General features: G+C 46.3%; 1 protein-coding gene across 1 annotated transcript in view; it reads right to left on the minus strand.

The window, feature by feature from the left end:
- Positions 1-261: 261 nt before the first annotated feature.
- Positions 262-16757, minus strand: part of TBX4 (T-box transcription factor 4) — a gene marked incomplete at its 5' end in the record, with an annotated part of 21166 nt that continues 4670 nt past the window's right edge. Inside the window, 4 exons of the mRNA XM_010165102.1 lie at positions 262-884; positions 2285-2526; positions 3030-3118; positions 6809-6961. Of these exons, the coding sequence (XP_010163404.1) occupies positions 262-884; positions 2285-2526; positions 3030-3118; positions 6809-6961 (1107 nt within the window). The remainder of the gene's footprint in view (positions 885-2284; positions 2527-3029; positions 3119-6808; positions 6962-16757) is intronic.

Raw genomic sequence — 16757 nt, forward strand, 5'->3', positions numbered from 1 at the left:
GAAGATGGTTTCTACTGGATCTGTAATGAAGGTGGGAGAATTAATTTATTCGGGAGTCAGTAAGAGACTGATGAATCCAGCCCACTGAGACAGGAGATGTAATTCTCTGTGTGCCTGAAGATACAAGCTCCTCACCCACACAAATCCCTCTGGAAATGCACGTTTGTCTCACCGAAGTGCAAGTTACCCACAGGTATCAACACTGATTGAACACTGTCCTGGAGCAGTAACGTCGGCTGTGGCATCGCTTGGCCTTCAGAGTCATCCATCAGTCCAGTTCTCCACAGTCCCCATCCCTGAATGATACTGCAGCGACGACTCCCTCGACAAGGAAAAGCTTTGTGAGTACAGGAACTCGTTCGCTGCGTTTAGGTGCGGAGAGGAGGGTTTTCTCTCACACACAGAGGGGTGAACCCTTTCCCTCGGGAAAGATGAAGAAGGAACGCGCTCCCGAACCTGAGACTGGGACAGCTGGTTGTAGACACTGAAGTGGCTGTTACCTGGTGGCTGCGAGCCTTGACCCGCGATGGACGGGAGCCGCGGCATCATGGTGGTGGCGGTGAAATGAGCAGGGAAAGGCTGGTAAGGGACAGTTTCCATTGTCTGAACACTGTAACTGGTGTAAGGTGCGACAGAAGTCCACATATTGCAACTCAAGGGGGGAGGTGGAGGTGGCAAATCATCCACCGCTGAGACACCAGCAATTTCAGCCCCAGAACTAGAGTACATGCACGCTTCCCTCGGAGTCACCTCGCTGCAGTAAGAAGGGCTTAACATCTGCTGGTCGTACGGAGGCGGGGAACGGAAATAGTGATCATCTCCGACAGAAGAAGAGGCTTCCAGGTAGGAGCGTTTGCAGGGCAGGTCCAGGTGCCGAGCGCTTTCTGCGAACAAAAATAAATTAAATCCATGTTTAGGAGCAGTTCCCAGAGCAACAGCGTTTAACAGCAATCTGCTAAGAGCCCAGGGCGAGTTTCTGGAGTCCCCTTAGAAGCTGAGCATGCAATCTGTGATTATTCACTAAGTAACTGGTGCTTTTTTTTTTTTCAGATTAATCCAGTTAAACCATTTTAGTTTGGAAAGACAATGTACAACATCAAAAAGACACGGTGTTGCCAATGTCAGGCTAATCCCCTCGGCCTCAAAGCATTCTGGTGACATTTATCAGGTTAAGTGAGTGACTTGGGCTACTATTCTCACATCAGAGATTACTTCACCTTCATCCAGATAACAGAGGTCCCTGCCACTCTAGCAGTGTTCCTCCTGACAAATTCAAGAAGTCTCTTAGAGGGTCTTATCGCAGCCTGCCTTCCTGTCCTTACAAAAATGACGGTACATTTCCCAGATATTCATGTCAAAAGCTGCAGAAATATTTCCAGATAAAGGAGCCCTTTCCCAGTCATCAGCCCTTCCCCTCAGCTTTACACTGAGAAGCTGTAGCCCTTCTCCTCCAGATACGACAACCGTGGCCGCGTTTACCACCAGCTTTCTGTTAGTCATTAAGAATATTCTCTGGATGAATTAGTGAATTCATCTGCAGATTTAAACATCTGCTAAAATTACACATTCGCCTTGCGGTCCTCATTACTGGTGCTGTTAGATTCTTCATTTGCCCATGATCAGAGGATTCTCACAGCTTAAATAAATTAGCAGCCAATGAGACATGCAAATAGGAGGATTTTTTTTTTTTTTCTGTTCAAATTTTTTCCATTTAACTTAAAACATGCCATGATCTCATCTTATGATGGACTGAAAGGAAGAGAATGTCGTTACAGCTCACTTAAAGTTGAGAACTAGTGGATAAGAAGAATGGGATGCTTACACACGCTACCACAGGCATCTGCAGGCATCGAGAGAATTGCTAATGGCTTTGTCCTGGAAAAGTGCTGAACGGGTATAACTTCATTAACGCTAATGGCCGTGACAGGACATCTCAGGATAGATAAGGCCTCCTCCAAACAATTGTTAATTCAGCTCATTCTAACAATGGATAATTTTCCAGCGTAGCTTCATGCCAATTGAGTTATACATTCCAATTATTTTTTTTCAGGTCTGACTCAGAGTCTGAATTTGCCTTCTATGGGACAAAAACCATCAATAACTGCCCAAAACCCAGCTCTTGGGCCCTGACCCTCCAAAACACTTCAATCACATCAGTAAGTATCTTTGAAGGTCAAGGCCTAAGAGACCAATCCAAACCAAACTGCAATTAGCGGTGAGTTTTTAGTGCTCATGCTCTCAGGCTTATTTGCTGTAATATTTTTCTAGCTGTGAACTCAGTTACCTCTTCTTTTTAGGCAATGGTAGAAGAGCCCTGAATCTCTCTGTGCTGTGAAGGTGTTGAGTGGCAGATCTTGAGTATCTGAAGCTGCAAATTGCATGTGAGCACCGTTCTCATACTGATAATGTTGAAGGGTCTGGTGATTCCCATGAAGTGGGTTAACATCTGGCTTCGTTGAAAGTTGGCCATGACTGGACACCAACCTCTGCCTCATGATGCTTTTGGAAATTACTGGATATTCTTTGCTAAAAGAGGTGAGAAAAATTGTTACCAGTTAGACAGCAACCAGCATTCACAGAAAGATGAAATATTAGTTTGGCTGCCCTAAAGCTTCTCCATCCAATGACTTCAACGTCCTTTGCCAAATACGATGAACTCATACTCTTCACACTCTGCTGGGCGTGGGCAACCATTACGGCAACACACAGAAGTGTGTCCCTGAATTACAGGAAGAGCTTTTCAGGGATATAAATGGCATTAAAAGCCCTAATACCCTCAGGCACAAGAAAACGTGACACCCTCACGGCATAAGCACCTTTTAACTTCTTTTTTTTCCAAAGAGGTGCAGCACGTTGGTAGCAGAATGAGGATTAAAGCCCTTGGGCTGCGTGTTGGACACCACCTGCCCATAGCTGCTGCCTGGGTTCAGTGCACCCATCCACACACGTGTGCACCCATCACACGTGCACCCACGCACACTGCCACAGCTCCTCCACACCCCGTCCCTCCTCGTGCCGCTCGGCCGTACCTTTGCAGTCGTGCCACGCGCAGGTCGCTGTCGTCGCTCCCCCTGAACCCCTTGGCAAAGGGGTTGTTTTCAATTTTCAGCTGAGTGATCTTGAAAAGAATGAAACCAAGTATAAAGCGTTTGAAAATACCTCAGACTGGTGGCTGCAGCAGCAGGTGTGAGGCTGTGGGTCTCTAGGTGCCCTGTCCTACATGACACCCCATGAAATGCAGAGTCCACGAGAGTTTCAGCCATTTAAAGACGTGGTGCCCGAGATGGTGTCTCTGCATTTAGTGCTGAGAGAGAAACTGAGCTATGAAATTCGGTGCTAGATCTTGCAGAAGCAGCTTTGAAAGCTGACAACATTGCCAGTTCTGAATGAGGGCAGGAACGCACATTTCCTTCAGTCTGGGTCTTATTCCGAGTCATGGGTCTTATCCTGGGCTCTCATTAGTGAGAATATATTTGATTTCAAAGAAGATTTACAGTGTCTCCATGTTAGAGATGCCTGCTGCTTACAGTGTGGCTCTCCCTCACTTCCATAACAATTTTATACGTCTTTACATTCCTCATTCAGCCTTTTTTTCCTCTGTGAAAAGACTCACAGCTCAAACAGAGAATTCTCTTCGGGCAAGGGAGAGCTGCTGCCTTTTGCAAGAACTGTCTTTTTCCCCCCAAGACCTGCAGTGTGTTAGAAGGTTCAAAATGCCTCAGAATTGACTTAGACTAGACTTAATTTTGATGAAGCTCAGCTTTTGTAAGTGAACCAGGAAAGCTCTGCCATTTAATGAAAATTCTTTTAAAAAATTAAATGTGAAATTCCCTTTAAAAATATTCAGTAGTTTGTCCATCTTACAGCACCAGTAAATACAGTTTTCCTTTGCCAATCCTGCCACCCAATTCCTTCTTCCCTTTACAAGGCAGGTACAAACCAAAGCCAGCCAACGCATTCCCAGTTGGGAATGCCGGGAAGCAGGACTTGGTTGTCCAGTGAATGATGAAAATAAATCACCTCTTTAACAAAGGCTTTTGTAAAGACAAACAAGGAGTGAACAAGATCACCTGAGAGGGTTTCAGGAGCTGGAAAATGCCAGAACAGCACCAGAATATTTGTAGGGACACAGGAGCTCCTACAAATATCCCTCGTCCACCTCCCAAAGAGATGTCCGTGTGTCTGTCCACAAAGATACACCCAAGGCTCTGTGACAGTAAGGTTGTAGACAAGTCTAACAGGTATTGAGGACAGAACTGGTCAGAACCAGGTCTTATTAATGTCCTTCCCTCCTAAGGGAACCAGTGGGTAGGATCATCTCCTTGTGCATCTGATTGTCAATGAAAAGACCTTTTCCAGGAGGAGGCAAGGTGACAGTGTGGCAGGACACTGGTGGGGAGCTGAGGACACATATGTCCCTGCAGACCATGCCACTGCCCTTGGGTCTCCCCTCTGCCAACCACAGGCTATAACACCAGCCTGCATCTGATTTGAGAGGCGAGGATGAGAAGCAGGTTCTGTGTTCAGATGATTTTGCAAGAGCATTGCTCCAACTAACGACCACCCTTTTAGCAATGTTGAAAAATAGCTCTTACCAAGAAACTCCTGAGCAAACAGCTGGCCGGTGTCTGTGATGCAGAAGGAAGGTGATGACGTGTGAATTTAACCAGCCTCGAGGGCTCGAGCGTCTCCTCTCTGCTCCTACAGCCCACAGAGGCTCTGGGGTAGCTCCCACTCAGCTGATGGACCACAAGAAGCACAGGGCCCTTCCTAACCCACAGCCCAACAACATCTTCATTTAATTTTGTTATTTATTTCTCTGCCTTGAGCAAAATCAAGGCTTTAGTCCTTCCTTGTCACCTTGCCCTGGCTTCATCCAGCCCAGGAGGGAGTTTTGGTGAACACCTACCCCTTCCTCAGTGAGCTGTACCCAGGGGAAGCTTCTATCATCAGCTTTCCATCTCTGGGAGCCCCACACTCAGCTCTGTAACCCAGACTCTCATTTTTTTGCTTAGAAAGATGATTATTCTCAAGCACACTTCTTGCCAGGAGAATATTTCTGAGATAGAAATCATTCTGTGGTTTGGGTTTCTTCTAAAAGGTGCCCAGATCAAGTTTTTAATTGTTAATGCCTCAGAGAATAAATAAAACCATTTGGATATTTCTCTGAGGTTGCAATTTGCTGGAGACCACAGTGAGGTCATGGTGAGACCTTCTGCCTCCCACTCCTCAGCTGCAGACCCCCGTGCTCCCCCCGACCGGGCAGCATCACCCCCCCAGCCTGCAGAACAAGAGCTGGGCAGCTCCAGGGCAGCTCCTGGCAGGATCTGCACAAAAGAATTCAGGCTCATCTGGGGCATTTTCCCTCAAAACCTGGCAGGTCCACTCTGCGCTGCCACCCAGCCTCCCCCAGCAGTGGTTGTGTGGCAATGACAGTGGAAGTATTAAGTTTATGAAGCACTTTGGGAACCTGAGGGATGAAAGGCACTATTGACACATGAGACATGTTAAGTAGGTATTAAATAAGCTCTTTCAAGCTTTTTTGGTTAACCACGTTTGGGCAACTGGTCATTTTACACCAGTAGCTGTAATTTTTCAAACAGGATTCACTTCAGTGTCCAAATAGGGATTTTTGTTGTTGTTTTTCCCTGTCTTACCATAACATACACATCCATGTTTCTGCTTTGAGTCTTTTAACTGGCTCACTAATTGCAAAATAATTAATTATTGCAATGGCTCTATGCTTCACACATCAAAGGACATACAGGTGTCCTGCTTGGGAGGAAAAGGTCTGGTCAGATTCTTGGGGAGGAAGAATTTCACATATGTTCCTGTTCCTGTAGTATTTGCCTATGGATGTGTAGAAAAGGAGCTGATGCAACAACACATAGTAAATGTCACATTCAAGGTGACACAAGGGCTCTGGTGGTGCTACTTCACTCTGCACCTTTATTTCTGTATCTCAATGTGCTTTGAAACCTCCAGTTAATCCCCACACAAGGCAGGGGAATCGGTAGCAGGATTGAAAACGGAGCTGTGCCATCCCCTGCCTGGTGTCCTCTCCTCTCCTTGCTCTGGTGACAGTGCAGGAGGTGACAATTTACTGTGACATTGCTGTCCCTCCTGCTAGTAAACCACGGTTGGTAAAATCATCAGATGAAACACTACCTGCTGCCACCACTACCAACACACTCAAAAAAAGAAAAGCCAAAGCCTACAAGACACGGGAGGCTGTGACAGCCCCCAGCACACAGAACCGAGCCCTTTGCACCTGATTTTGCCCCCTAAAAACCCCAAATCCCCTCCTGCCTTTGTGTGCCAACCACCGAGCAGGCTCTTAGCTGGGTTTTCTGGTTACATTCCTCGTACCTCTCACTAAACACACAAACCAGAATTACATTTCACTGTAGATTTATGGGGGAGCTTTACTGGTCATTATTAGATTTGCTGGCTGCTTTGAAGGACATCTCAGCGCTTACGAACACGCTGATTCCTTAGCAGCGGGACTTGCCAAGAGCTTGTTACCCCACGATGTCCATGCTGTTCCTTAGCTGCATCCTCGGGCTCATCACTCTTCCTTAAAGCTGACAGAGTGAAAACTCTTTTTTTTTTAAAGCAGATGTTTTCTGCTGCACGACAGGAGCATCACAGGCTCTTCCCCTCCCTCCGAGCAAACAGATCCTGCTCATCAACACCCGGCACGGCAGCGATTTGGTTGATCATTTCACAGCCAGCAGCAGCAGAAAGCTGCGAGTTACAAAAGCCCACGAACAGAAATTCAACACCTTTAGCCAGAAGAGCAGCTTACCTTGTGATTCTGGTAGGATGTCACCGATATAAAGGATGTCTCAGGAAAAACGTGGGTGCAGAAGGCTGTGTTCTTCGACCCGAAAGCGTTGTTCTCATCCGCCTTCACGATATGCAGTCGTGGTTGGTATTTATGCATTGAATTAAGAATGATCTGAAAAACAATTGATGCTAAAGTCAGAAATCCACTTAAAAAAAAGACAAAGACAAGCTGTAGCTGTTTGACTTGACCAGCAGGACACAACAGCCCACTCGTGCTCAGCTTCAGCTTTGCTTTCAAATTAGAGGGGAAAATTACATTATAGAAATGCACGTGAACCAAGAGAGAAACAGTATCTGCTGCTCTGGCAAGCAGAGCTGAACGTAAAGCTTTCCTGGTAAACCCTCATTTTCTTATTGCTATTGGATAGAGTCAGTCTGGGTGGAAAAAAAAAGTCATAAATTTTTTTCCCAGCTCATGCTGAAGCTGTACAATATATATAATTCACCAGCAGACTGGTCCATAAAGATTCCTAATAAATACTTTACTGGGCTGAAAAATACACAGTTTAGCAGAGGCAAAAAAAATCATACAGGGGAAAAAAAAAATAAGCAAGCTATTTTTCTTTTATCTGCTGGTAAAAGAAAACTACAAAAAAGATTTTTTAAATTTTTTTTCCTGTTTGTGGAGCGGTTCCGTGTGGGTGTCTTGGTCTGGGCACCTCTCACAGCACCCACAGCTTCTCCCCTCTTCTCTAGTCTCTGCACATGAGAGGCAGGACCCAGCCAAGGGATTTTTTACGGCAGGGGCCAGGGGAGGAAGCACTGGGGAGAGCGGGCCGGTGCAGGGCTCAGATGATGCAGCATTAGGGGCCAAGCAGAGTTGCCCAAGTGGGGAGCAGCTGGTCCGACCCCTGGTTGTGCCACCCATCCCAGCCTGGCCCCACGGCATTGTTCTTCCACAAAGAAGGGATGTGGCAGAAGCTACAGAAGAAAATGGTTTAAGAAATGGAATTTCTTTTAAGAAATGGATTTGTTTTTTAAGAAATTGAATGGTTTTAAGAAAAGCCTTTATTCCTTTTACTGGGCAAAGAAGAAATACTGCTTTCTTCTTGTTTTCTTGGCATAACCCTTTTCAATCTCTTTTTCACTCTCCTAAACTGGCTAATTGGGTCTGTCCTCCCCAAGCCCAGCTGGTCCTAGAGGCGAAGGGATCAGGCTGACACCCCTCCCCTCACCGGGTGCCCAAAGCAGCCAGCGAGGACACATCCATCCCCAACAGAGACACAGGCAAAGGGCCAAGTAGAGATCACAACGAGTGGTGCCTTCAACTGGTGGTAGATAAATGGGTAGAGAAACGGATGGGTGGATGGAAGGATGGATGAGCGGATGGACGGACAGATGGCTGCACACAACGCAGCAGAGCAGCACTTGTTTACATTAATAGTAGATTTAGCCAATTTTAAATGACAATTATCAAGAAACAGAAGACATTTGCTCCGTGATTGGCATTTGTGCTCAGGAACCCTTTGTATTTCGTGCCCATCCATGCTGAGGAGAGCTCGTGGTGGCGGCACAGCTCTGCGAGCTCCAGCTGGGATGGGAGATAGCGTAGGGAGCTTGTGCTCTTTAAACCCCTTCGTCTGGCTGCACGTAACTCTGCCCACAGTAGCTGGCTGCATTATATACCACTTAAATGCAATTTTTATTGTTGACGTTTTCCAGACAACCCTCCCTGCTCCCCAAGAGAGAGAATGAGGAATTTTTGGCATTTTATCAGCTTTGCATCAAGTCTCTTAACCACTTTGCGGCTGTTGATGTGCAGGGTGTAGAGCTGAGAGGGTCGACTCAGGTTTGGGTTTGGAGCCTTTTCTTTGCTTTCATGTATCAGCCTCTCGTAAAACAAAGCCAAGATGAATAACACCAGAGGGCTGAGACTTTCCTAAGAAGGGGCATTTTAATTTTCAGTAATTAAGAGTTGATCCAAGCTGATAAATAATGGTTGTCTGGAGCAGAAGCTCTCCTCATCGCCTGTCCCTGCCTGCCCATGTCTACCAAGGGTGGGTGACTTGTCCCTACAGTCACAGCAAGTCAACAGCAGGACAAAGAAAACAATCTTAAACTGAGATTTCCAAAGAGGAAATTCGGAGCCCAAGTTTTGATATGCTCTGGAAGAATAGTCTGTATTCCCCCCCTCCAAAGTAGCATCCACTGGGCTATAATGACCCCCTTAAAAATCTTTTTCTTCATTTTTATAACCTCTTTAAACCCAAGGCATCCAAATAATTTCCAAAATGAACAAGACATTAGTTTTTGCAGCCTGATAGACACATTCTGGAAAGGATTTTTTTGACAGATGTTCAAGGTTACAGTTATGGCTGCAAACCTGCCTGGAAGTTCACTGTGAACTGCTTGGTATCTGTGGGGTGTTTGTAGGGGGAAAAAATCCCCTAAATGGCTGAATTACCCCACTGTATTTACAAGGTTGGGCATTTCTGTCCCGTACCTTGAAGTGAGTATTAGCCCATGTGTCTCAGTGTCAGTACCTTTTGGAAAGTGCCCAATTTCTTGGAACGTGGGGACCATGAAAGGAGACGTCCTTGAGATGTGCCAGATCAAAGCCAAACAGCCACCACGGAGGACGAAACCAGATTAATGGATGTGAGAACCACAGAGCGCTGAGGTTAACTTCATCGAGTCACTGTCCGCGGACGGGGAACACCTTCCAGCAAAGTAAAGCCTCATAAAAATACACCATTCTCGAATGATGAAGAACAAACCCTTCAGCTTTGGCAGAGCGGTCAGCACATCAGCTTGGGGATGAAAATGGGATGTTGTGGTGCTATTTGGGACACATCCCTGTGCTCCCCACCAGCTGCACCGCTGATTTCTCACATCTTTTTTGGAGGGCAGCGACCGCTCTCCACATACTCACAACCAACATTTCACAGACTTGAAAACAAGAACTCACAATACAGAGGCTTTGGCTGCACAAACACCCTCCTTACTTGTGCTTGGTGTCAGCTTTGTGCATTCAAAAACCCTACAAATCATTTTTAAAAACCCAAAAACCCTCCCAACCCTCAGCTGCAAAACACTCTGCCTCTGCAAAGCCAAATGCCAACAATTCAGGCTAAATAGTTTTCAAGGCTGCTGTGGAAAACTGATCACTGGCTAAAAATATACAAAACAAATGTAAATTCCACTCCGATGACGAACATCAGTGGAAAGATTAACTTAAAGGATTGTGTCAAAAATGAGAGGTATTTTAATTGATGGGACAGAACCAGGCTGCTGCTGGGCAGTGCTGGGCAGGCAGAGCTTCAGCAGCAGCGCTGGGCAGGACTGAAGGTGATGGAGGAGCTCTCAAGCCTGAAAGATGATGTTAAAACAATAATTTTATGTTTTCCTGCGCTTATCTTTTTCATTGCACAGGCACAGGGAGATGAAGTCGGTGTCAGACACTGTCACACACAATTTTTAGTTGTTTTCGGTACAAAACATAGGTAGTTTGAGATAGGTTAGCTGCTAAAAAAGGAACAGTGTTTGCCTTGTCTTGCCACTGAAAATAGTTACTGGTGTATTGGTTAGAGGGGAATTTTAATGGGATAAAGGACAAGGCTATGAAATTAGTAAGGGAAACTGGAAAACAGTGTTTCTTGAGCAGCACTGAGGCACACGGGCTCAATAACTGAAAGCCTCTCTGCAAGCTGGTGATCATGTCTGTTTATCTACGAAAGAAACAGCTCAGCATACATGAGATGGTGCTCATTGAGGAGTCTAATAAATACAATTCTTTTTTCTGTATTAAAAAAACCCCAACCAAACCACAACAAAAGGTAAATCATACAGATATCCCAACCAGAATCCTCGAATTAGATAGAAAACCTCAAATTTAGTAAGTGGATATTGGCTCAACACCCCAACACGTGATCCTGTAGGGATGCCACATCCCAACACCACCGCCCAAGTACTCTCTCTGCCTGGAAAATTGACATTTTCAAGAAACAAAACAGCTGCTAAAAACCACCCATGGGGGTGATGGCAACCTTCTCTAAGAGCAACAGCACGGCTGGCACCAAAGCACCCGCGCTGCTGCAGGGACCCTCCTCGGGCTGTGCCAGGCGAGACCCAAACAGCTCCTCTGGCACTGGAGAAATGTTCTCCATCTCTCGTGGTCACCACGATGCACAGCCTGAAGCTCACAGGGATCCCCCCCTGCCCACACCCCCCCGCGCCGCCGCAGAGCTCCGTGATCGCCGGCCAGCAAGGAGCCGCAGCGGATCTCCAGGGTGATGTCACTTCTACCCCCTCCACATCGCACGTGCGGACCAGATTGTGAGAGAGACAAACTCCAAAGTCAAATGTGAGCTTACACAAACATCTCTTTTTTTTTAACGCCCCCGTCTCCCTCCTTTGCTTTGTGCTGATCACACAGTTGGCAGCTGGAAGTTAAACTCTAATAAAACTCAATTTCTTTTTTCTTTTTTTTTTTGGCATTCCCCAGCCAGCAACAAATGTCAAAAAAAAAAATAAAAAAGGTGTCATTTGCTCCTTCCATTTAATTTCACTGAGGAAAACACACTCCTCCAGCATCTAACCTCGCATGCTGCTGCGGAACGTCAGCGTCGGGGCTTGGAGCCGTTTGCCAGTTTGCAGGATCAGGCCCAGAGGCCAGGAGCGCAGCGGGGTGATGGTACCAGCGTTGCTTGGAGCGACACAAACTTGCCTTGAAATCACCAGTAAAATGTATTTACTTTCATATGAAATTTGGGGAGTTGATTTAAGAGCACTCCCTGTTTTGCCACGCTATCAAATGTCATATGATGCAGTGGTTGTTATGGCAACTGCCCTCTTTATATTGAATGGTAAATGGCTACGAAAAAGCCACATAATTTTACGGTTGCTCCCAAGGGATCACATAACTAATATAAAAATCTCTCATTTTAATACATTTTCTGCTTCTTTCTTCCTTCCTTCTATTCTTTTTAAAGTGAAAAAGCCTCTGAGCTGAGCATGGCCCCTGTCCCACCCCAGGACGCTGAGTTGGGACACGAAGGACTAGAACAAAAACCTGACCCCTTCAGTCTCCTGTATGGAGAAAAGAGCTCTTTCATTAACGAGGCTCTTCCAGAATGGCAACCACCTCTGCAGTTTATCTCCATTAATATTTAGAGCGTTTGATGGTACAAGCCATCCCAAACCTAACTCTTCTTTACAAGTAGATGGTTTGGAGATGCCCCACAGTATCAGCACAGGAGTTGGCCCAGCTGTGCTGCCGTGGGACATCTCCAGGGGATGGATGATGGGAGCAGAGAGCTGGCAGAGATGCCTCACCCCAGAGCAAGCCGTTAAAATCAGAGAACCATTTAGGTTGGAAAAGACTCTTAAGATCATTGTTGAGTTCAACCAAATAACACCCTGTATTCAGATAACTTCTACAGCAGATAAAAAACTAGCTCAGAAATTACCTAAACCTCATCCTTTTTATTTTCAGGCACCTCCAGGGATCGATTCACCTTGCTCTGCTCAAAGACAGTCCACCTGGCAGAGCTGACCGGGGTGAACGGGCTCTTTCCACCCAGCCCCAGCCCCGAGGCCAGCCGAGCTCTGAGGAGGAGCTGCCCAAACCCACCCGTTTGTCCTGGCAACCCACACAATGAGGAAAAAAAGAAAGGCTGGAAAATCCTGGGAAAAGATTCAACATGAGCTCAGACAAATTGTTCCTGATGCGAGGGCCAACACTGGGATTTTTTTTTTTTTTCCTCATTCCTTTTCATCTCATGTCAGCTGAAATTCATGGCAGTGGTTCCTGGCCTTGCAATACAGCTTTGGTGTGGAGAAGTCCATCTCCACACAAGCTGGTGAGCACTTATTTCTGAACAGACGGGTCAGGACAGACCCCCCCGGGGTTGTGACACTGGGACAGTCACTGCTCTGTGACCCACAGTGTCCCCACGCTGCCGCGTGGCCTCACATCACCCGGGGACACAAAACCGCTTTGAAGAGTTGTGACATCTTCACTTGACCTTCTCCAGGCCAGAAGATGATTGCAAGATGATTTCAGGATCTGATTCTACTTACACTTCACTAAAATCCACAGCATTTGACTCATATAAACCAGTTAATGCAACAACAAAAAGATTTCACACAAGAGATGTAAATCTGCTTTTCAACCAAGAGCTCCACTGGTCGTTTCTGACCCAGCTATTTAAACTGCACCCTCGATCTATTCATCCCTGCGAAACACTCTCCATCCCCAGCAGCACACAGCTCCCCTCCTCGGGTTTGGGGTTTTTTTTTGCAGGAACAAAACAGACATCTAATTTATTTAGGCACCACTATTTCTCAGATCAGCTGTAAGACACTTCCTGAAATGAACAGTTAAAAAAAAACCCCCAAAAAACAAATAGAAAATAACCTTTTCATGGCTATTCTTTCAGCAGAAGACTTAGTGATGCTCCAGAAAAATTCACTTCAAATTTAAGGCTGGGCAAAAGATTATTTTTCAAGTTTTCAATGGATTAAGAAAAAAGTTAGTTTAGTAACGGGAGAGACACATATATATATGAAACACTTACATATTTCTGCGAGGAGGTCGCTGCCGAGGCAGCACATAAACCTCATACCAGCACCCAGAGAGGAAACTGCTTGGCCACAAGTCATAAAGCAAACAAATTAAAAAAAAAAAAATCTAAATAAAATGTGTGGTTTCATAAGATCACTAAAGAAAGCGCCTGAGTGCGCCTGACGGGCAAAGATAGAAAAATGCTAAAATTGAGTTAACAGAAAAAATGAGAGGGAAACCCCAAGACTAGGGGAAAAATTCAGTCTTTCAGTGATTATCAAATAAAACCGAGTGTGCAAATAATAAATCTGGAGAGAAATAACAAACTCTTCAGCGTTAAAGAGTAAAGCCAGTAAATAGCAGGTTTAGGTCAAGAAAACCAGGAATATCACTTAAAATGCTATCACAAGTGACAGACCATCCGTAATACCCTGTAGCTTTAAACCTCAGTAGGTTACATCTCAGAAACTAAAATAACCTCACACTTTAAAAGCAGATAAAGACCATTATGGTAATTAAAAGCTCCATCAGCAGCCAAGGAGCAAGGTAGGTGCTGGGTGTGTAACATAATCAAGCTCAGCAATACTGTGCTGGGTGGGATCAAATTAAATCTCTACTGTTATTTGTCATCATCTCCACTTCTAATCTTCATTTATTACTTGTTCTTTTTATTTTTTTTCTGCAGGAATACCTTTTATATTCTGTAAATAAAAAAAAAAAGGAAATCATTCCAATTGATCTGGTTCCAGCTGAAGCCTGCCAGAAATACTGATGTGATGCTATCGCCCTTTCCAAGCTGGCCTGGCTGCAGAAGCCCATGAGAAAGGCTGATTCCTCTGACAGAGGTTTAATTTCACTGGAGTCATTAACAACAACAGCAACCACAACAAAAGCAGAACCCCTGATGTGATGTCCTTGCTCCTCCACCGTTACTCCACACCCATGAGCGCTGGCATTAGGTGGCTCCGTGTGTTCACAGGCTGCCCAAAACCAGGGGAAAGGGGGATCTGAGAATAAAACAGAGTTTTCCCCCGGATCCATTGCATCTGGTGAGATGGACTTTCCTCGGAGCTGCCATCCAGCTCATCAGTAACTCCTCTGGATCCTGAAAACCCCATTCATAAGGTCCTTGGGAGAAAGACCCAACAAAGCTGGGCTCCTGCACTGCCAGCCTGTCTGGAGACACCTCAGGAACCACTGACCTGCAGCCCCCACCCTCAGCAAACCCACCTGTGTCCCTTTGCTGGCTTCACACCCGCCCTGAGCATCCTTCACCTGCTGGGGCCGGGAGCAGGAGCCCCCCACGCCGCCCCGCAGCTCACCAGCCATAAGGACCATCTCACGGGCGCCCTCCACCCCGCTGTTTACATACTTCAAACCTCTGAAGAAAGTGGAATTCCATTCATGAGCATTTATCACTACAGAGATACTCATCAGGACTCGCTCAATATTTCCCCGTACGCCCTGAACTAACCCTCTGAAAGAAACACGAGGATTACGTTGCCCTTTCCAACAGAGAGGTTATTTTTGTGCATCATCTCCAGCTGCTATTAGCCAACCCATCCGTTAGCACGTGCAATGACATAACCTGGTTCATTTTTCACCTGGAAAACACAGCTAGGAGCTTCCCAGGCAGAAACCACTGGGAATAGGTACTGGATGTGCCACCCCTGTGCAGCTTCCTGGAACTTAAGAGAAGATATTTGTCTCCTCAGACAGACTATAACGCAACTGCCTGTTATTCACGCGGCATTAGAGAGCAAAGCATCAGCTCTGCCAGAATCACTAACCCCGTCACTCACCAGCCCCACGTAAATCAGAGGCCCTATCAGGCTGATTATCTCTGCATGTAAAGATTTGAAAATACATAAATTAAGATTTTACCCTAAGCATAGGCGGCTTACAATGCTTTCTTTAGGATCAGATAGACCTCGCCGTAGCTAAACATTACAGTGGCTGCTGATTTCTTAATCCATTCTCAACATGAGCGTTTCTCAGTTGTTAAGCCCGGTCTGAAAGAAGCCTTTCATGGTCGAAAAATCCCCCAAGAGGAAAATATACAGCCTACATTTTCAGGCCATGGTGCATGAGCTGGGTACAAGCTTACCCGCCACAAAACCTGCCCAGCCAGGGGGGTTTGACAGAGCTCTGCGCTTAATTCCTTCTTATTTAAAACCTGCACGTTTTTATGTGTCTGCATTGAAAAATGCCTCCCCTGCCTCTGACTGGAACAAATAATTCACCACAATAGATAAGTGGCCAGTGGAAGAAGCATGAAGTTTTTTTGGGACTGGAGAGGAATGGTTGGTAACTGGGTTTGATGGGCTGGCTGCCAGAACGTGGGGCTTTTCCCGCGCCGCTGTGAGGCATCCCCTCCCACCAGCACAGTAAATAATCTTCAGTCTAATTCCGTGGATTGCAGCAAGGGCTTCAGCTCCATGGCTTATTAATTAAGCTGTTTAACTTACTTATTTTAAGCCTTAAATGTACCTACACTTCTCTTTATGAACTCCATGGGGCTGCTTGTCTCTGATGTGAAGCAGCTTTACTCCATTACGGAAGCTCCATTACAGCCCATGGAGTCAGGGCAGGGATTCATTTATCAACTAATTCACTGAAATAATGTGAAATTTCTGCCTCTCTTTTTTCCAGGTGAGATCCCAGGTGCCCAGGAGCCACGCACAGAGGAGCTGTGACCCATGTCATGATGTGTTTGCCCTTCAAACCTGCGTCCTCCCCAGTGCCACACACAACGGCTGTGGACAGGGACAGAGCCCAGCAGTGCTCCAGCTGCATCTGCAGCCACGAGCCCATAAAATCCCAGAATCCCAGAATTACCTTGACTGGAAAAGCCCTTTAAGCTCATTGAGTCCAATCGTGAACCCAACACTGACCAGTCCCTGACTACCCCATGTCCCTCAGCACTGTGTCTACACGACTCTTCAATCCCTCCAGGGATGGGGACTCCACCACTGCCCTGGGCAACCCCTTCCAATGCCTCAGAACCCTTGCAGCAAAGCAATTCTTCCTAAATCCACCACATCCTTTTTGTGAGACCTCACCACACACACTCCAGCCTGACCCAGGATCAGCTCCCCACACTTGACATCACTAACTGGTAGGTGAATAGGCGGGGGAGCTGGAAGAGCTACTTTCTTTGTTTCCCATAAATAAGCATCTACCAAAAAAAAGAGTTAATCCAGAAAAGGAACAATTAGCACAACGATCACACATGGGAGCACAGCAGGGGTTGGAGAGGATTGCTCACATGCAGCAAAGAGCTATGGACAGGGTCAGGTTCTGTGGGATTTTGGGGTGCTGGAGGAGCTGGAGTCCAGGGTGTTGGGATCCAGGTGCCATGACACCCGTGGGCGCCGACAGCAGCCGCGGGTGCCAGGGAGGG

This window comes from Antrostomus carolinensis, unplaced genomic scaffold, assembly GCF_000700745.2.
Source record: "Antrostomus carolinensis isolate BGI_N321 unplaced genomic scaffold, ASM70074v2 scaffold28933, whole genome shotgun sequence".
NCBI lineage: Eukaryota > Metazoa > Chordata > Aves > Caprimulgiformes > Caprimulgidae > Antrostomus > Antrostomus carolinensis.